At 39.2% G+C, this 21,681-nt stretch overlaps 1 protein-coding gene across 2 annotated transcripts in view; it reads right to left on the reverse strand.

Moving 5' to 3' along the window:
* PCNX2 (pecanex 2) overlaps nucleotides 1-21,681 on the reverse strand; it is a 309,056-nt gene that overhangs the window by 159,801 nt on the left and 127,574 nt on the right. For both annotated transcript variants that reach the window (XM_055424272.2, XM_088842460.1), the window contains 4 exons: nucleotides 16,273-16,382; nucleotides 14,774-14,870; nucleotides 1,518-1,610; nucleotides 584-734 (listed from right to left, as the gene is read on the reverse strand). In XM_055424272.2, coding sequence (XP_055280247.2) covers nucleotides 584-734; nucleotides 1,518-1,610; nucleotides 14,774-14,870; nucleotides 16,273-16,382 — 451 coding nt within the window. The remainder of the gene's footprint in view (nucleotides 1-583; nucleotides 735-1,517; nucleotides 1,611-14,773; nucleotides 14,871-16,272; nucleotides 16,383-21,681) is intronic.

Consider the following 21,681-nt stretch of genomic DNA (forward strand, 5'->3'; position numbering starts at 1 on the left):
ATGACAAGGCAAGTTCAGTGATGCTATTCTTGGTCCCCCATCAGGTGAAAGTGGAACAGCATAATGTTCCGGTCTGAACGATATAAATGAAATTTTCCTCAATAATAACAACCAATCATTTTCATGAAACAGACTTCTAATTCACCCCACTTCAACTTTCTTGTCCCGGGAACATTACTGTATACTTCAAGATACACGTGCTGTCCTTTATCTACTGTAGTGAAATACATACTTCCCTGGTGGCTCAGACGGTAAAGAATTTGCCTGCAATGCAGGAGACCTGGGTTTGATCCCTGGGTCGGGACAATACCCTAGAAAAGGGAATGGCAACCCACTCTAGTATTCTCACTTGGAGAATCCCATGGACAGAGAAGACTGGCAGGCTACAGTCCACGGGGTTGCAAAAAGTGGGACACAACTGAGTGACTAACACAACATATACACACACATAAAGTAATCTGTACATCACCGTATTTAAGGGTGCATTTGCACAGCATTAAGTGCATTTGCACAGCTGTGTACACTCTCAGTATAAAGCAGACCTCCCGCCACACCCTACTTTTATGAGGGATACCTTACTCACCTCTCACTTCCCTTTGCTGATACTCTCTGTTTTTAAGGATGGGGTGTGAAATCCACATCCACGGGTGATGTTTGCGCAGCTGGGGGAGCAGGTAGTGGGTTACAAACCCCACGGCTCCAGCCAGGGCGAAGAGCACAATGCTGAGAAAGGGCTGTAGCAGAAGAAGGTAAGAGTCAGTGTGCAGCTGGAAGCATGGGGAAGGATGCCTGTAAATCACCCAAAACCACAACTATGCTCCTTCCCTGCTCCTCCCAAAGCATACACAGCCAAACTCAGCTCTTGCTTCAGGCCTCTGAAAATTTCTCCCGTAGCACTTGAAACTGGTCTCTGCGTTAAGAGCCACCAAGATGGAGTGCAGAAGAGGCTGAGACATTCTGCCCACTAGAATACTTTTCCTTGCTTATTTTTTTTTTAAAGATGAGATGGAGAATAACAAATTTAGCTAACAGACTTTTCTTCACTGATACAAAAGTGAGACAGCAACTGTCTGCAAGAACCTCTAGCCAGAAATCCCATCTGGCTCACTATACTGTTGTTTTTCCAACTGATAATTATGTTCCAATAATCTTTTTGGCTCTGCGACTTCCATCTCACTCCTGATTCGGTGAGTCCTCCCTTCTCTGCCCTTAGTAATGAGCTGTGATCCTGTCTTATGACTGTTGACCATCCTCATGGTGGATTCTACAAGATATGCTAACCAAACAATTCCCCGGATGGGAAACTGTAAGGGTAAAACATCTGGATCAACTCTGTGTTGTGGGCCAAAACTCATCTCAGACATAACACACCTGGATATATTTCTCCAAGCTCTCTATTCTTTTCTATTCTTCCTCTGGCTCCACTAATCTGTCAATAGCTTGAAGCTGCACAGTGGGCTCTGTTTATTACAGACAATGAGGAGAGGGGAAGAGTGCAAAGCCAAATGGATACATACTCGCAAGGACAGGAACACAGTGCTGGCACTGACCGCAAAGGACAGAACAGCAGCCACCGGGCAGATGATGAGATCCGATTTTAAGATATCCTTCTGCAAACAGAAAACAACTGCACAGTTTGCTCTTCTATGTTTCTCTCAGCAACCCTGGGTCACCAGGTAAATCAGGTGACAGGATCTTAACCTCTGGACACACTACATCTGCAGACCATCACTTAGCTGATCTATTCCCAATGGCACATGTTGGATGGACCATTCAGCACCTCCCATGTGGGGAATATCAGGGAAACTAAGGCAGAAGGAGACAAGAGGAAGTGCAGACTGCCACGCCTCCATCCACCAGCCAGTGAGAGAAGATTGTCTATACATGTAAGAGGCATAAAGTTCTTCTTGACAATCACAGATCAGATGCGAGATGCCCAGGTCTAATAAAGACGGGTAAAGTGCTAATAATCTCCATTGGGCTTTGGCGTGGCTTGTATTTTAATGTGCGCACAGCCCAGGCCAGACAGAGGCCTCTTACACATTTACTTTTTTTCTTTGCTCCTAAATAGATTTTACATTTTAATTCAGTTAAATTAAGTAAAAGCGATTTCCAAATAATTTAAGTATATTTATATTATGTACACATATGCAGAAAATGAAATGTCAGTAACTTGCTACTAATTTTCCATCACACAAAACTGTGTAGTGAGCAGGCACAAGGGAAAACAAAGCAAAATTAGACCAAAGAATGTAACTAATACTGCAGATACATGGAAAATGGCCTATTAGCTCAGTAGAGTACAATGTTGGCTAACTAACAGAGCTAAAAGGAGTATTAGGGGATCATTAAATTTTTTCTTTCTACAGAAGCCAGTTAGCTGCAGTACATAATTACTGATTAAGGTATCACATTGTTATCTGAAAACTCTGAAATCATCAATTTAAATATATCAATATATCATATCAAAAAGGAATTATGCCTCTTAAAAAATTGTTTTGAACGTTACCTGCCAGAAAATCGTACAGAATATACATCTGTTTCCCTATAGCCTCCCTTCTTTTCTTTTTGTACAAACCATATACCTGTCTACCTACATTCCCTCCCTACCTTTATCTTTACCTGTCTCTTTAAAATTAAAATGTGGAGTTTCTTGCAAGTCATGCTGCTGGTTTTCTGACTGAATTGTCATCCAAAGTGACAGGAAGAAATCAGGAGGACAGTTAAATGCAGTAAAAATGACCTGAACCTTCTGATGAAAAATCAACATGGCTTGGTCGGGATAATCAATAATACAATGAAGAGATCCATTCTCAACGTCAATTTACCAATTAGCTGCTAAAGTTGCTTTGCACTTCCTATCTCAAAAGTTTACAATTCACATACAAGCACTGAATATATGAGCAATCAAATAGTGATAAACGAAATTCTGGATTTTTTCTTAGTAATGGCAATCTGATTTTTGAGCAGGAAACATCATTGGTTTTTAATTCTGAATCTATAAAATTTTGTGTCATAAGTCTTCTCAAAAATTTACTATTAGTAAATGGCAAAAATCTAGTTATCTCCATTCATTCCAAATGCTTTTAAAAAGGCCAAGCTCAGCCAGAGGGAAGTTCTATAATTCACTGCATCTTTAGACTGTGGAGATCTATTCATTTTTATTTACTATTTTTCATTGACATGGTTTATGTCATTTTAAAATTGCTGATGCTTATCCAAAAGGGAGATATACATTTTCCCAAATATTCTAACTTAAAACTGTCATTTAAAACTTTTTTATTTTGTATTGGAGTATAGTTGATTAACAATGCTATGTTAGTTAAACTATGCCATTTTTAAATGACCTGCTTAAAATTGTTTAAAGGCAATTTCAGTCAAAATCCTAATAGGATTGTTTATTTTATTTTTTACAAATTGGGAAGCTAATTCAAAAGTTTACTTGGAAATGCAACAGACCTAGACTGAGGACTGGGTAAAACAATTTTGAAAAAGAAGAACAAAGTTGGAGGACTTTCAATATCTGATTCAGAAACTGTATGTGCAAAACTGCAGTAATCAGGTATTGGTGGCATTGCCACAAAACAGACATTGAGGTCACCTGAGCAGAATAAAAAGTCCAGAAATAGGCCAACATGTAAACAGTCAACTGATTTTAAACAAAGCGGTCAAGGTAAAATGACACTTCTCCCCACAATAAGGTAAAGGAAAACTTTTTTCAACTGATTCTGGTTTAGTTGGAGAGCCATCTACAAAAATAAAACAACAACAAAAAATCTCCTTGACACCTCACATCACACACAAAAATTAACTCAACTTGCGTCGTAAACCTAAACTATCAAATTCCTCAAAGAAAATATAAGAAGAAATCTTAATGACTTTGGGTTTGGCCAAGTTTTCCTAAATAAGACGCTAAAAGCTGCAAAAAGGAAAACAAGTCATAAATTGAGCTTCATGAAAATTTAAAATATTTGTTCCTCCAAAGACCTTCTAACAGAATGCAAAGGCAAGCCAAAGACTGGGGAAAACATACAGGCATCCGTGATCTGCAAAACATCCATCCAACAAAGGACTTTTGTCTGTAATACATAAAGAACTTTGAACTCAATAAGAAGTCCAACCACTCTTTCCAACTCCCATTCCTAACTGCACGTGGGCAAAACTTCTGAACAGGCTCACCAAAGGAGATGGTAGATGGTAATTATTGAGCTTTTCATTTTTAATGCTAATTAAGAAAACCACAAGATAAATCAATGATATTATCAAATCTTTTTTTCATATTTTGAATTAATTCTCTAGAAAAACTATGATACATAGATTCACTATATCATAGGTTAAGAGTATTTCACAATTCCTGATAAATTACATCTTACTAAATGACTGTAATAACTTACATAAATATAATACAAAGTCTAAGAGATCTCATCTTTTCACTCTTGACGCTAATTAATAAAAAATTACAAACAATTTTGGTAACAGTACAATCAGCAACACAGGAAGGAAATAATTTCCTCTTTTCATATAGCCACCAAAAAGGAGATATTATTTTGCTCCAAAAAATTTTATTCTTGAAAATATTTTTTGAAAGGGATCTTGAAATACACTTCAGGGACTGTTGCTGTGTCTTCTGAGCCAGTTTTTTGGCCTGTAAATGCTGAACCATAGTTCCAGCACTAATCATGATGTCAAAGGGTTTTTCCATGACTATTTCTTAAACATCTAATCTTAGTACACATTAAATTTTCTGCCTTTTTCAACGGTAGTTTCTTTTGTAAACATTACAGGTATGATTATATAGATGTATAGGCTTACTATCATCACTTAATGGCCAAATCATTTTCCATCTTTTGATGCCATACATATAAACACATGCATATACCAACAATATCATAGTGGACCCTCAAAGCATTAATCTAGTGAATAAAATTGAATGTAGACATTTCCTAACTGCTAAGACTTCCATGTTTTACTGCAATGAATTATGCTGCCATCATCTTTCGGGCTTCCCAGGCGGCTCAGTGGTAAAGAATCTGACTAGCAATGCAGGAGTGGCAGGAGCTGCAGAAGACATGGGCTCAACCCTAGGTCGGGAAGATCCCTTGGAGGAGGAAATGGTAACCCACTCTAGTATTCTTGTGTGGAGCTTCCCACGGACAAGAGGAGCCTGTCAGGGTATAATCCATAGGGTCTCCAAGAATAGGAAATGACTACTTGCTTGCTTGCTCCATTATCTTTTTGCACCTAAATCTTTTCTCATATTTTGAATTAATTCTCTATTTAAATTATGATAAATAGATTTATTATGTCATAGGTTGAATATTTCACAATTCTTGATAAATTACACCTTATCAGATGATTGTAATAATTGACACAAATATAGCACAATGTCTAAGAGATCTCATCTTGTCACAATTGGCAACATCATTAGTTTATTCTGCGCTGAGTGGACCAAAATACACCATCTCATTTTAACCTGCATTTCTTTATTTATAAGAAGGGTAACTATATTTTATACATTTACTGATTAAATATTTTGTCCCTAAATGAAACATTAATATTATTTGCTTATAGAGTTTTAAAAATTATAACAGTCATTGGTATAAGAAAGATAATTTAACTTACAAATTTGTAACAAATATTTTTACCAAATTATCAAAATTATTTTTATTTTATTGCCCTTTTTCATATAGAAGTTTAAATTTTTATACACTCAAATTTAACTCTGCGTGTGTGTTATTTATTTTTATCTTCCAGATTCTATAGTCTGGGAAATCATTTGCTCTTTAAAAATTGAATAAACATGTATTATATTTCATGCTCTTTTATGAAAATTTCTTTAACACTTTTAAAAATGTGAGCCATGCATACAGAAAATTATATAAAATACATATAGACAATGTAAGGAATAATTATAAAGTGGATGCCTCAGTAGAATGTCTGGTTCAAGAAATCCAGTATTCCTGGTACCCAAGAAGTCCCTTGTACATTACTCCCTGGTCATAAACCATTCCTTCCCCTCTGCAGGTGCCCATCAACTATCCTGATTGATGAAAACAACTTTCTTGCTTTTAAAAAAATGTTCGCTACTTATGTATGCAAGTATAAGCAGCTTCAGTCAGTTCAGTCCCTCAGTCATGTCCAACTCTGTGTGACCCCATGAATCACAGCACGCCAGGCCTCCCTGTCCATCACCAATTCCCAGAGTTTACCCAAACTCATGTCCATCGAGTCAGTGATGCCATCCAGTCATTTCATCCTCTGTCGTCCCCTTCTCCTCCTGCCCCCAATCCCTCCCAGCATCAGGGTCTTTTTCAATGATTCAACTCTTTGCATGAGGTGGCCAAAGTATTGGAGTTTCAGCTTCAGCATCAGTCCTTCCAATGAACACCCAGGACTGATCTCCTTTAGGATGGACTGGTTGGATCTCCTTGCAGTCTAAAGGACTCTCAAGAGTCTTCACCAACACCACAGTTCAAAAGCATCAATTCTTCAGCGATCAGTTTTCTTCATAGTCCAACTCTCACATCCATACATGATCACGGGAAAAACCATAGCCTTGACTAGATGGACCTCTGTTGGCAAAGTAATGTCTCTGCTTTTTAATATGCTATCTAGGTTGGTCATAACTTTCTTTCCAAGGAGTAAGCATCTTTTAATTTCATGACTGCAATCAGCATCTGCAGTGATTTTGGAGCCCCCCAAAATAAAGTCTGACATTGTTTCCACTGTTTCCCCATCTATTTCCCATGAAGTGAGGGGACCAGATGCCATGATCTTAGTTTTCTGAATGTTGAGCTTCAAGCCAACATTTTCACTCTCCTCTTTCACTTTCATCAAGAGGCTTTTGAGTTCCTCTTCACTTTCTGCCATAAGGATGGTGTCATCTGCATATCTGAGGTTATTGATATTTCTCCCAGCAATCTTGATTCCAGCTTGTGTTTCTTCCAGCCCAGCGTTCCTCATGATGTACTCTGCATATAAGTTAAATAAGCAGGGTGACAATATACAGCCTTGACATACTCCTTTTTCTATTTGGAACCAGTCTGTTGTTCCATGTCCAGTTCTAACTGTTGCTTCCTGACCTGCATACAGGTTTTTCAAGAGGCAGGTCAGGTGGTCTGGTATTCCCATCTCTTTCAGAATTTTCCACAGTTTATTGTGATCCACACAGTCAAAGGCTTTGGCTTAGTCAATAAAGCAGAAATAGATGTTTTTCTGGAACTCTGTTGCTTTTTCAATGATCCAGCGGATGTTGGCAATTTGATCTCTGGTTCATCTACCTTTTCTAAAACCAGCTTGAACATCTGGAAGTTCATTAAGAAGAGGTGGCAAGAATACATAGAAGAACTGTATAAAAAAGATCTTCACAACCCAGATAATCACAATGGTGTGATCACTCACCTAGAGTCAGACATCTTGGAATGTGAAGTCAAGTGGGTCTTAGAAAGCATCACTACGACAAAGCTAGTGGAGGTGATGGAATTCCAGTTGAGCTATTTCAAATCCTGAAAGATGATGCTGTGAAAGTGCTGCACTCAATATGCCAGCAAATTTGGAAAACTCAGCAGTGGCCACAGGACTGGAAAAGGTCAGTTTTCATTCCAATCCCAAAGAAAGGCAATGCCGAAGAATAAGCAGCTTAGTTTGCCTATTTTTACCTGATAGATGGCACCACACTGTATGTATGTTTGTGCCTTGTTTCTTCTGCTCAGTACTAGTGTCATGATGAATACAATGAAGTGAAAGTCGCTCAGTTGGACTCAGGCCAGAATACTGGAGTGGGTAGCCGTTCTCTTCTCCAGGGGATTTTCCCAAACCTGGGATTGAACCCAGGTCTTCCACATTGCAGGTAGATTCTTTACCAACTGAGATATGAGGGAAGCCCAAGAATACAGGAGTGGGTAGCCTAGCTCTTCTCCAGCAGAGAATTCTTCCCAACCCAAGAATCGAACCAGGGTCTGCGGCATTGCAGGCAGATTCTTTACCAACTGAGCTATCAGGGAATATAAAATTCTTATAAATTATAAGGAAACCAGACATCTCAATTAAAAATGGGCAAATATAAATGGCCAATTTCTAAGTGGTTAAAATTCACCATTTATAGCTCTAGTAAGTTCTTTTCCTTTGCTACAAAGGCCATTCTACTGTAGGGGGAATTGCCAGCAACTTCAGTTTGGGGTTCTTATGACAAATGCTATGATGAGCAATCTTCTGTGCGTATCTGGTACAAATGTGCAAGATTTGCTCTAGGGTAGATATGTAGAAATGCTGTCCCGAGAGTATACATATAATACCAACTTTATAACACCAGACTGTTTCCAAAACAGATATACTGTACTAACTTACTCTAGTCTTAGCAGTACATGAAGTTCCACTGTGCTACACTTCTGTCAACACTTAGTATCATGAGAACTTTAATTTTTTGTCAGTCTGGTTGGTATAAAATGATAACTTGTTTGGAGTTTCCTGATTATTAGACTGCATATGTAGTCATGTTTTGGCCATTGAGATCTGCCCATTTTAAATTGAGATATCTGGTTTTCTTATAACTTACAGGAACTTTATATCCATCATAACACTAGTGCTTCATCAACTGCACATATTTTAAAAATCTTTTCCCATTCTGTAGCTTATATTTTTACATCTTATTTGAAGAATGTATTATTTGATAAATTAAAAGTGATAATTTTAATGAATTTGAAATTTTGTTAAAATTTTTTCCGTACCCTGATATCATAAAGCTAATCTCCTTTATTATGATTCTAAGTGTTTTCAGGGTTTGTCATCTAACATTCAGGTGCAAAATTCCATCTGAAATTGACTTTTAAGTACAATGTGACGGAAGAGTCCTATTATATTTTTCTATTTATTAAAAACCATTTTTTATTCTACTTTTCCTTCTGTACAGGGTTGGAGCTTACATGCTCTGTTTCTATTCCTTTAGTAGTTATACTAAACAATCAGTTATGCAAGGTTAAATAATCACAGTCCAAATTTAATCAATATTTTAATTCATCTCCTGGACATACAAAGAACTTAACAAGTCCTGGTGTCCACTTCCCTTCCCATCCAAACTTATATGTTACTGTAGTCACATATGTCAATTCTACTTCACATTTTTTAAGCCAACCATACATTCATGATAGTTTTATACAGGTAAAATTTACTTAGATTGACTAACTCATCTGCCACTTTCTTTTCTCTTTGTGCTTTCTTATAAACTAGACCATCCGAGATTACTTTCTCTTGAAGACTATCTTTCAGAATTACATTCACTGAGAGTCTCTCAGCATTTTTCTAAAATATTTTTATTTTGCCCTTATTCTTGAAAGATATTTTCACTGGGCATCAAACTCTAGCGTGCCAGTTACTTGCTTTACAGAACTTTAAACATATCACACTGTCTTCTGTTTTCTACTATTCCACTGGGTAAGTTAGCATTCAGGCTGTCATTCATTTGAAGGTAACCTATTCATTTTGTTTAACAAATTTAACATGGTCTGTGTCTTTGGTGCACTGCAATTTCACTACAGTTTGTCCAGTGTGTATTCCTCTTTAATTTATCCTGCTTGTGATTCACCAGAATTCTTAAATCTCTGATCAGGGTCTTTCATCAGTTATGGTAAATACTCAGCTATTACCTCATCAAATATTCATTATGCTTCAGTCTCTCTCCATTTTCTCGAATCCTAATTTTATATATAGACAGAGAGAGAGATAGATATATTAGATCTTCTTATTCCATCTTTCATGTCTCTGCATTTGTTGTATATATATCCTAATTTTTGGTCTATCATTGTTGCATTTCGGATACTTTCTTCTGTCTTGCTCTTTCAGTATACTAATTCTCTCTTCAGAGGTATCTAATCTCTCTCCTCTATGTGTGTGTGTGTGTGTGTGTGTTTACTTTAATTGCTTACTTTGTTTAGGTATTTTGGGTTCTTTTTCAAACATACTGGATCATTTTAAATACTTTCTATGGTTTAAAATATTAAGTGAAAGTCACCCAGTTGAGTCCGACTCTTTGCAAACCCATGGACTATACAGTCCATGGAATTCTCCAGGCCAGAATACTGGAGTGGGTAGCCTTTCCCTTCTCCAAGAGATCTTCCCAATCCAGGGATTGAACCCAGATCTCCCACGTTGCAGGCGGATTCTTTACCAGATGAGCCACCAGGGAAGCCTGTTAAATATTAACCCTTTTATTTCTTCAAACATACTAAGTAGAGTTGTTTCAAAATGTGAATATGATCATTCTACTATCTGAAGTGATTGCAAATCTATTTCTTCTGGCTCTTTGTTTTTCTGTGTAGTTTTAAATTTTTATCAAAAGGTGCTCACATCCCTTAGAAAAATGGTTTGGGGAATTTGGGGAGACTGAGGAGGAGGGATATAGAGGATTCATATATTTTTGTCTTTGTTTTGTCACGAGGCATTTCCAGTTGGCAGCAACTTTAAACTATATTCATAAATTGAGGGGGGTTGTACAATTCAAATGTTAGACCTGGTACTGAAAATCCACAGAAATGATTATTTTGTTGCTGTTAAGTTCAACCCTGGAGAGAATTTGCTTGCATTCCCCTGGCACTGTGGAGGATGGAACAGATTCCTTCTGGTTCACCCTTCTGCTGAGACTGGGCTCGGTGTCCCAGCATGAGGAATGAATGATCTCCCCTTTGTGGCTACCTTGGCAGGCTTTCACTTCTCTTCCCCACAGCTGGAGGGCTGAAAACTGAGGCTCAAGGTCCCCTGATTAGGTAGATGTGGAGGTTCCCTTGTTCACTCATCTGAGTTAATAATTCCTTATTATTTCATCAAATTTTTAGTCACACTTGAGAAAGATTTTTTCCTTTTATTTTATTGAAATATAGTTAATTTATAATGTCACATTAATTTCAGGTGTACAACCAAGTGATTTTATTTTATATAAATCTTCATTTTCAGGTTCTTTTCCCTTATAGATTATTACAAAGTATTGAGTATCATTCCCTGTGCTATATGGTAGATCCTTATTTATTATCTGTTTTACAGAGTAGTGTGTATATGTTAGTCCCATCCTCCTAAAAAAGTTTTTTATATTTTATTCAGAATTTTCAGTATTAATCAACATGGTCTGATTGAAATAATTTAGTCAGCCATAATTCAGAGATGGGAAAGTCTCATTTGATCTCTCTTTCCCTCTCTCTAACTTACATTGGTATCTAAAAAGGGATTAGCACATAAAATTCTCTTTTCCTTCCCACTGCTAAACAACTACCTTAATACCATACACTGAATAATCAATTCTTGATTGTGACATTTAATTCTCACATAACACAGTCATATAAATAATTTGTCACCTTTCTGTGTTTAACTGATTCACTAATCCCACCCTCTAATCTTGGATTAGTCTCACATTTGTTTCTGATCACTCAATCTTTATAATGTACTCTTACAGCTCAAAGTGCTAAATTCCTTTCTTATTCTTCTTTTTCAGAATTTTTTAAACTATTATTAACTTCTATACTTCTAAATGAACCTTTAGAATTATTTCCTCAAGTTTTGAATATAATTCTTTTGGAACTGTTTTGAACTATATTAAATCCATAAATTTACTAGAGAGAATTGGCATTTAATAAATTTCAGCCTTCTCATGAAAAATCAGGTTATATCTGTTTATCAGCACTTTCAGACTTCATTTACATTTTAATAGACTGCTGTAGCTTTCTCTATTTCTGATACTACTTGCTAAAATCATTTCTATTATTAATTGATATCTTTCATTACTATTTTGAGTTCAATCATGTTTTTGTCATGTCTTCTACAGTTATTTCTAATGTGTTAGAATGCTTTTGCTTTTCTAATTTTTTTATGTCCCTGGTGGTATTTACGAATTCTCTTATCATAGTTGACATAAACTTTCTATGCATTTTGCATTAATATAATAACATATCGATAACCTACATTTTTTTTTCTCTTTCAGGACCTATACTTGCCAGAACTTCTAAAACAATACTCAAAGTTTCATTCCCTATTTTAATGATAAATCCATATGTTTAGCTAATAACTATATTAGATCTCAGTACACTGAACATTTTAAATTCACTGTGGCATTTTAGGTAGCACTTCATGCCCCAAACTGTTAAAAAGAAACTGAAGAAGTCCTGGTCCAACACTACGAACCCAGCAGATTAGGCAGCATGGGACTCAAAAAACCTAGATGATACAACCAACTGTTTAAAACAAGTAGTCTGGATAATACACATAAAAATTAGATAACTTTGTTTGTTGTTTCTAGATGTCATAAAAGTAACAAATCTGAATGTGATGGGAAAAAATGTTGAAAGTGACAAAAACAAGGGTAAAAATGGAAAGACCATGCTAACGAGGCATATGGAAAAAGACTAACCAGGCAAACCACTAGTAGAAAGTTTACATTTTATTAACTACTGAACTGTGGTAATAAACTTTGTGTGCATAACTTGTGTTGCTCATCTGGAGTAAACCCACTGCTAGAGCTCTGGGTATCTCCATTTCTAGAGCAATGTCCCTTAAAATAGCCTGTAGGGCACCTGATCAGAATCACCTGGGTGGACAGTCCCATAAACACGTAGATTCCCCAGGCCAAGTGAATCAGAATAGGAGGAAGGGCTGGAAAACTGAGTGTATCATGTTCCCTAGGGACTGCTCACATAAATTAAAATGTAAGGAAGAGAGAGACAGACAGGCACAGGGAAAGAGAAAGAAAGTAAGACAGCCAGAGAGAGACATAAAGAAACAAAATCAAGGAGGGACATTTCCTTGCACTAGGAAATAAATGGTATTACACCACAAAAAACTATAAAAGTTGAATCTGAGAGTCCCTTAAAAATATTATCATTAGATGAGAAATCTTTTCAGACACATGAACACACACATCATACTAAATCATCTACAAGTTACATGATGTATACTGTTCAAAGCATTTCAAAGAATACTAAAATCAGGTGAGGCAACGCCCAACCCATCACAGCTAATCATACCAATGAAAGGCTATCTGTGTATGCTAGGCAAATTTCTCATCGGATTTCATAGTAATTCACAGATTATTTTACCGCAATAAATCAGAAAACATCTTCATCATTCATGAAACCAAGGGGGGAGAGTTATTTCACAGGTATCCATGGGAAACTCTTGGGTTGACTCAGGCCACCCTATCACTTCTATAGTAATTAATCTGGGATTGTGAGTTTGGTCTCATCCCTGTAGTTTTCCTGATATAAATAATAGAGGTCTGGTTGTTGACACTACATTTGGATGTCAAGTATCTTCTTTCTTTGTTTGTTAGCTGGCACCTCATCAGTCCCGGAAGCTTCACCTCACACCCTGCTTTTAAGTGTGTCTCAGCCCTAGAATTAATGACACAACTTCACAGTACTGAATGTCAATTATATCTCAATAAAACTGGAAGTAAACATTAAATGCAATAATTAACAAACCCTTATTCCTAGTAAGTGATTTGTGTTTTGATTCCCTGTGGTAACCAATGCTCAATGCTTTAGTTTGAATGCTAACCACACTCAAAGGCACAGAGGTCTGAGTATGAATTCTTTTGAATGCTATCATGTTGGCTATAATTCTTGCACATTGTCTCGAAATGGTGAATTGCAATTTAACTTCTCTAAATTCAGTGGAATGCACTGAGCACCCACTAGGTGTGAGGCACTGGTGCTGTGGTGCGTGCGTGCGTGCTCAGTCACTAAGCTGTGTCCAGCTCTTAGCGCTCCCATGAACTAGAGCCCAGGGACCAGGACAAATAAGATTCATTTCCTGGCTGGAGGAGCTTGCAATCAATATCCCATTAAGTGGTTTTCGTTTGATCTGTTATTCCTAAAGAAAAAAACACATACAGGAAAAGCAAGACTGGGAGACAGCAGACTGCTCCAAGCTCAGTCCTCAAGTGGGAGATTATCTAATCAATGAGCTTTGCTTTTCAAACTATTCAGGTTTGTAAGTTGATACCAAAGAGATACACCTGCTCAAAGGGTGTTTGAAACTGCCCCCAAGCCATTTTCCTGGTGAACAAAGAAGCAATTTTATTCTTTTGCAGCCTTTATTTTCTTTCTTCCTTCATTTCCTCCTTCCTTTTCCTCTTCTGAGATCCAACCAATATGGTGGCCCCTTCCACAAAATGCTAGCATGCATGCTAAGCCACTTCAGTCATGTCTGACTGCAATCATATGGCCTACACCCCGCCCTGGCTCCTCTGTCCATGGGATTCTCCAGACAAGAATACTGGGGTGGGTTGCCATGCCCTCCTCCAGGGGATTTTCCCGACGCAGGGATAGAACCCACGTCGCTTACGTCTCCTACACTGGCAGGTGGGTTCTTTACCACCTGGGAAGCCCACAACATCCTAGCCAGAAGTCTAAAGCCCAAGGGTCCCTCCCAAGGGATGTGCAGATGTCAACCTTGAACCAAAATACCCAGGAAAGAATGCCTTGAACTCAGCAGGAGACAGAGGCAGAAGATGCAGAGAGGACTGCAGTTTGGCTGGACGTTTAACGGGAGAGCTTTATTCATGCCCATCCTGCCTGCTACTTGGGGCCAGCAGTGTGTGGAGCTGTCTGAAGGTGGCTCATTTGGATATCCAGCAAATTGCATTAGACCAAGGGAACACCTGTGGTAGGTGTGCACAGCATCTGCCTTCCAGAGACTCAAAGTGTCTACAGCCTTTGAGCAGGCAGCTCAACAGTCTACTCCACACCAAGTCAAGCGAGGCTCCCTCATACGTTATACAGCACAAATGTCTTACCACAGAATCTTTCATCTTCATGGGCAGAGGGTCTGAAGCTAACTCTTCTAGATTTTGATGTAAAAATTTATGAAACAATTTGCACTGAATAAAGGACCTGAAAATGGAAAAAATACACAGGTTTTACTTTTCAAAATACGTGCCTTAAAAAAAATGCAGAATCTCGGGCCCCACTCTAGACCAGAATCAGAATCTGCAGTGTAACAGGATCCTCAGGTGTTTCCCGTCATTAAAATTCAAGAAATACTGCTCTAGTCTAAAAAAGGTATGTGCCTATTTCAAAGTCTGAGGGAAACAGCTTCACCTTTGATCTCACACTCACAAAGGACAAAGCCAGTGTTCTCTCCTTTAAATTGTTCATAATGTAGAAAAACAGGAGCTTGTGCAGGTGATCACAAAGACAATGGGTGGATTTTCAAATTCCATCCAGATTAAAGCTGTCCACAGCAGGTATGGGTCCCACTGACGATCATGAGCTAGCTAAGCTCACAGAGATTCTTTATTTCGGCCAGCCCTCAGTATGCTAAAATATTTGTTAAGAAAATCTGTGCAAATGATATTTAAATTCTCCCATTTTCCACATCTTTCATCTTGCTACACCTGACAGCCTAAAATTATCATTTTCTTCTGCTCCCCCAAAACACTTATATCTGCTTTTATAGTTGAAGTCAGTGTCTCCCTTGTGTTAGGCACTCAATTGTGTCCAAGTCTTTGTGACTCCATGAACTGTAGCCCACCAGGTTCTTCTGTCCATGGAATTCTCTAGGCAAGAATACTAGAGTGGGTTTGCCATTTTCTTCCCCAGGGGATCTTCCCTACCCAGGGATCAAATCTAGGTCTCCTGCATCTCCCATAAGTGTGGTCAAATGAGATGGTTGATGGTTGACTGGTACCTGAAACTATGGCATCACCTGAAGGGTTTTCAGGTCCAAAGTGCATATTTATCGAACACTTAAAAGATACAAAGAAAGGAAAGATTTGAAAGTATATTTTCTAGTGACTAAGGGTTATTATTAAACACATTTTAAAACTTTGGCACAGACTTCACTTTAAATCCAGAGGGCACTGGCCATACTAAGAACAAGAAGCACCAAAACAAAACCTTTCCTTCCAGAGAGGCAAGTCTGTTCTCCCCAGGGTAGACTTTATCCCCCTGGCACAAAGGCAGTGATGCCATTTCATGGACCCAGAGAGACTGCTTGTCAGGGTTGGTGCTTCTCATACAACTCCGCAAGGGAAAGTCAAAGACAGTGCCTGGGTACAAGAGGACATCTATCCCTGGCTTTGTGAGTCTCACTCCGAAAGCACCAGGGCCAAGGTTCAGTGTGTCCTTGAACTTGACCTCTGGTTTTCATTCATTTCTGGTTAGTCCTGGGTTTCTCCCACCATCCCCCAGTTTAACAGGGAAAGAGTTCAAGCACCCTGAGCAGTGGATGAAAGAGTGAGGCTGAAGGGCCAGTGGACAGCTGTGTGTGTGTGAATGTGTGTGTGTTACTCACAGGAGCACTGAGGGGTCGCTGCTCTGCCTGCTCAGATGGTAGGAAAGTGCAACCAAGAGGCCACAGAAAGCTGAAAACAGCGCCGGGATGTGCTGCGTGCTCCAGGGTTCCTGAGCAAAAGATCAGAGAGCCAAGTCATTCCACGGCTGGGTGTGGAAGAGCAGGATCGCATTCCAGAACATACTTAGCTGGCTTCCCCAAGGTCCAGCTGGATAGACATGGTGCCCTGGGATCATTCCCACCAGTGGACATGCAAGCACCTGATGGCTCCTGGAAATCCTGCCCATGAATGTGCCAGCATTGATTTTGAGGGGGCATTTCAAACAAATTGTATACATCTATAAGAATATATTAACATCATCTTTTCTGTAATTAAGTACAGGATTTTTATAAGATGGAACATTAATCACATGTTGCTGCTTTTGAATTCAATACAATACTTAATAACAACTATAAAGATTGTATTGGTTTAAAAAGGAGTGAGTGCATGCGAGCTCAGTCACTTCAGTCATGCCCAATTCTTTGTGACCCTGTGGACTGTAGCCCGCCAGGCTCCTCTGTCCATGGGATTCTGCAAGCAAGAATACTGGAGTGGGTTGCCATGCCCTCCTCCAGGGGATCTTCCTGAACCAGGTATTAAATCCGCGTCTCCTGTGGATATGTCAATATGGCATAAGAAACAAAATCAACTCGTGGACTGAGGCTCGGTGAAGAGAAAAACAGCTCAAAAGGAAAACAGCAAGATACTTCACAATTAATTGGATATCAGCCCAGACACCAGTAACCGAGGCACTGCACCCAGGGCAAAGAAGAGACGCAGGAATATGTGTTCCCACTGTGAGCAGCGTGGTGATCTGGGACTGAGGTCTCCTTCCTGATAGAAGCATCATGTCTTTTACACAAGGAAGGAAACCTCTGTATATTCAGCCTTTTCAACCGCCATCAAGAGAATCTGCCGATGGCTTCTGAAAGCTGGACTGAGGAAAGGACTCCAAGACGGCTCCCTTAAGATTGTGATTCCTTAACTCACCGAGTGCTTTATTTGATAAGGACAAATTGTTCATTTTGCTAAAAATCAAAAATACAAGTGACTGAGTCAAGTGTGCTCAGATGGGCTGAAGGAGTTAATGTTATACCGGGTACAGAGAGGGGTTTCAGTTTAACAGGTCTCTCCTTCCTAGACATTAAAATGCATTCCTTCTGTCTCCACCCCAGCGAAGGTCCAGGACCTGGAGAGCAGCATCTGGAAGGAACTGAAGGCACCCAGCCTCTCGGGGGCTGCAGAGCTGTAGTGGAGCAGTCAGGAGGCAAGGCCAGCCGCTGACGCACCTCCAGGCGTCCAGTCACCACCAAGGGCTCCTCCAAGCTCTCAGATCAGTGTTTTCAGGGCTGGCATAGGGAATCTCTGGGGTCCTGAAGGCTCCAGGGCTTCACCTGTCATTTTCCTGATTCTTCCCATCAATTTTGCCAACGAATTCCAGAGCAGTGAGAAAAGTATTCTCTGCCTTCCTCTTCTCTTCCCTTTGGAGTCAGCAAACCGCCCTCTCACCCACCTCTTCCCATGCCCGGGAACAGGGGTCCTTCCTTCTTTCTCAGGCTGACCCTTTCTTCATGCCCAGGAAGTCCTCCTCTTATTCCATACACATCCCTGACATGGAGGACAGACATCCTCTCTTTTTAAAATTTATTTAATTGGAGGCTAATTACTTTACAACATTGTAGTGGTTTCTGCAATACATTGACATGAATCATCCATGGGTATACATGTGTTCCCCATCTTGAACCCCCCTCCCACCTCCCTCCCCATCCCATCCCTTAGGGTCATCCCAGTGCACTGGCCCTGAGCACCCTGTTTTATGCATCGAACCTGGACTGATAATCTATTTCACATATGATAATATACATGTTTCAATGTTATTCTCTCAAATCATCCCACCCTCACCTTCTCCCACAGAGTCCAAAAGTCTTTTCTTTACATCTGTGTCTCTTTTGCTGTCTCGCATATAGGGTCATCGTTACCATCTTTCTAAATTTCATATATATGCGTTAGTATACTGTATTGGTGTTTTTCTTTCTGTCTTACTTCACTCTGTATAATAGGCTCCAGTTTCATCCACCTCATTAGAACTGATTCAAATGCATTCATTTTAATGGCTGAGTAATATTCCATTGTGTATATGTACCACAGCTTTCTTATCTATTCGTCTGCAGATGGACATCTAGGTTGCTTCCATGTCCTTGCTATTATAAACAGTGCTGCGATGACATTGGGGTACACGTGTCTCTTTCAATTCTGGTTTCCTCAGTGTGTATGCCCAGGAGTGGGATTGCTGGGTCACATGGCAGTTTATTTCCAGTTTTTTAAGGAATCTCCACACTGTTCTCCACAGCGGCTGTACTAGTTTGCATTCCCACCAACAGTGTAAGGGGGTTCCCTTTTCTCCACACCCTATCCAGCATTTATTGCTTGTAGACTTTTTGATGGCAGCCATTCTGACCAGCGTGAGATGGTACCTCATTGTGGTTTTGATTTGCATTTCTCTGATAATGAGTGATGCTGAGCATCTTTTCACGTGTTGTTAGCCATCTGTATGTCTTCTTTGGAGAAATATCTGTTTAGTTCTTTGGCCCACTTTTTGACTGGGTCATTTATTTTTCTGGAATTGAGCTGCAGGAGCTGCTTGTATATTTTTGAGATTAATTCTTTGTTAATTGCTTCATTTGCTATTTTTTTCTCCCATTCTGAAGGCTGTCTTTTTGCCTTGCTTATAGTTTCCTTCGTTGTGCAAAAGCTTTTAAGTTTAATTAGGTCCCGTTTATTTTTGCTTTTATTTCCATTACTCTGGGAGGTGGGTCATAGAGGATCCTGCTGTGATTTATATCAGAGTGTTTTGCCTATGTTTTCCTCTAGAAGTTTTATAGTTTTTGGTCTTACATTTAGATCTTTAATCCATTTTGAGTTTATTTTTGTGTATGGTGTTAGAAAGTGTTCTAGTTTAATTCTTTTACAGGTGGCTGACCAGTTTTCTCAGCACCACTTGTTAAAGAGATTGTCTTTTCTGCATTTTATATTCTTGCCTCCTTTGTTAAAGATAAGGTGTCCATAGGAGTGTGGATTTATCTCTGGGCTTTCTATTTTGTTCCATTGATCTATATTGCTGTCTTTGTGCCAGTACCATATTGTCTTGATGACTGTAGCTTTGTAGTATAGCCTGAAGTCAGGCAGGTTGATTCCTCCAGTTTCATTCTTCTTTCTCAAGACTACTTTGGCTATTCAAGGTTTTTTGTATTTCCATACAAATTGTGAAATTATTTGTTCTAGTTCTCTGAAAAATATCATTGGTAGCTTGATAGGGATTGCATAGAATCTATAGATTGCTCTGGGTAGTATACTCATTTTCACTATGTTGATTCTTCCGATCCATGAACATGGTATATTTCTCCATCTATTTCTGTCATCTTTGATTTCTTTTATTAGTGTTTTATAGTTTTCTATATATAGGTCTTTTGTTTCTTTAGGTAGATTTATTTCTAAGTATTTTATTATTTTTGCAATGATGAATGGAATCGTTTCCTTAATTTCTCTATTTTCTCATTATTAGTGTACAGGAATGCAAGGGTTTTCTCTGTGATAATTTTATATCCTGCAACTTTACTATATTCATTGATTAGCTTTAGTATTTTTCTAGTGGTATCTTTAGGGTTTTCTATGTAGAGGATAATGTCATCTGCAAACAATGAGAGTTTTACTTCTTTTCCAATCTGGATTCCTTTTCTTTCTTTGTCTTCTCTGATTTCTGTGGCTAAAACTTCCAAAGCTATGTTGAATAGCAATGATGAGAGTGGGCACCTTTGTCTTGTTCCTGACTTTAGGGGAAAAGCTTTCAATTATTCACCATTGAGGGTAATGTTTGCTGTGGGTTCATCACATATGGCTTTTATTATGTTGAGGTATGTTCCTTCAATGCCTGCTTTATGGAGGCTTTTTATCATAAATGGATGTTGAATTTTGTCAAAGGCTTTCTCTGCATCTATTGAGATAATCATATGGTTTTTATCTTTCAATTTTTTAATGTGGTGTATCACATTCATTGATTTGCGAATATTGATGAATTCTTGAATCCCTGGGATAAAAAGCCCACTTGGTCATGATGTATGATCTTTTTAATATGTTGTTGGATTCTGTTTGCTAGAATTTTGTTAAGGATTTTTGCATCTATGTTCATCAGTGATACTGATCTGTAGTTTTCTTTTTTTTCATTGGTCCCTACTGCCCTGCCTGGTTGGATGGCATCACTGACTCAATGGACATGAGTTTGAGCAGACTCAGGGCAATAGTGAAGGACAGGGAAGCCTGGTATGCTGCAGTTCATGGGGTTGCAAAGAGTCAGATACGACTTAGCAACTGAACAAAACTGCCCTGCCTATAAAGATGCTGAGGTTGCTGACATCTTTATGAAACTAACATGATATTGTAAACCAACTAGCTGTCAATAAAGTAAAATAAAAATCAAAGGTTCCCCGCCTCAGTTACCCTGCAAAGCCGGGGTGCTCTCTCTCCTCTCCTCCAGTACCCCAGTCAGCCTTGCAGGAGGCTCCTCACCTGCCAGTGCTTCTGTCACGTGGGGCACCTCCTCACAGCACAGGCTTCAGGGTGAGCCAACATGGATTTGAATCCTAGTCCTGCCAGGGATGAGCTGTGTGGCCTTGGTTAAGTTACTTTACATCTCTGAACACTATGTTAGCTTGCTATTCTTCAGAAAATGACACATACACAAGGGTTGCTGCAAGGGTACTTTTCTATACACCTGGCAATTTTTTAAAGTTGTTGGTTATGAGAGGTTCAGTGCAGCCTCTACTTGGTGACTGGTACCCAGCACTCTGTGCCAGACTGTCCTGGGCTATTTCCTCTCCTTCTGTCCACAGTCAGCTGGTCCTAATGTGTTATCAATGCACCTTGCAACACACCTCCAATTGATCCCTTCCTTTCATTGCATCCAACTGGGTCAGCTGTCCACTGCCTCGTTCCAGGGCTATTGTTAACTGCTTCACAATGGGACAATCTAACGATGGTCTCCACATTCCTCCCCACAACATTCCTCACTCCACTGACCCCATGATTCATCCTCCTTGTAATAAAAGAGTGGACCTCCTCCCATAAAATGCAATCAGTCACATGATTGCCCTCAATCAGTATTTTTCAGAGATTCCTATTGCCTACCAAAATAATCTTCTCCACAGGAAGCTAATAAGCCAACTAGGATCTGGCCCAAGCACAACTCTTCAGCCTCCTTCCACACATTTAGGAGAGTCACAGCAGCAAAACCATAAGGATGTGTTGCCTCCTGCCCCCACCACCCCACCTTCATGTACAGCATTTCATCTGCCCAGCGAGCTCTTCCACCCTGA

This window comes from Moschus berezovskii, chromosome 12, assembly GCF_049115385.1.
Source record: "Moschus berezovskii isolate FMDL1 chromosome 12, NW_MosBer_1.0, whole genome shotgun sequence".
Taxonomy (NCBI): domain Eukaryota; kingdom Metazoa; phylum Chordata; class Mammalia; order Artiodactyla; family Moschidae; genus Moschus; species Moschus berezovskii.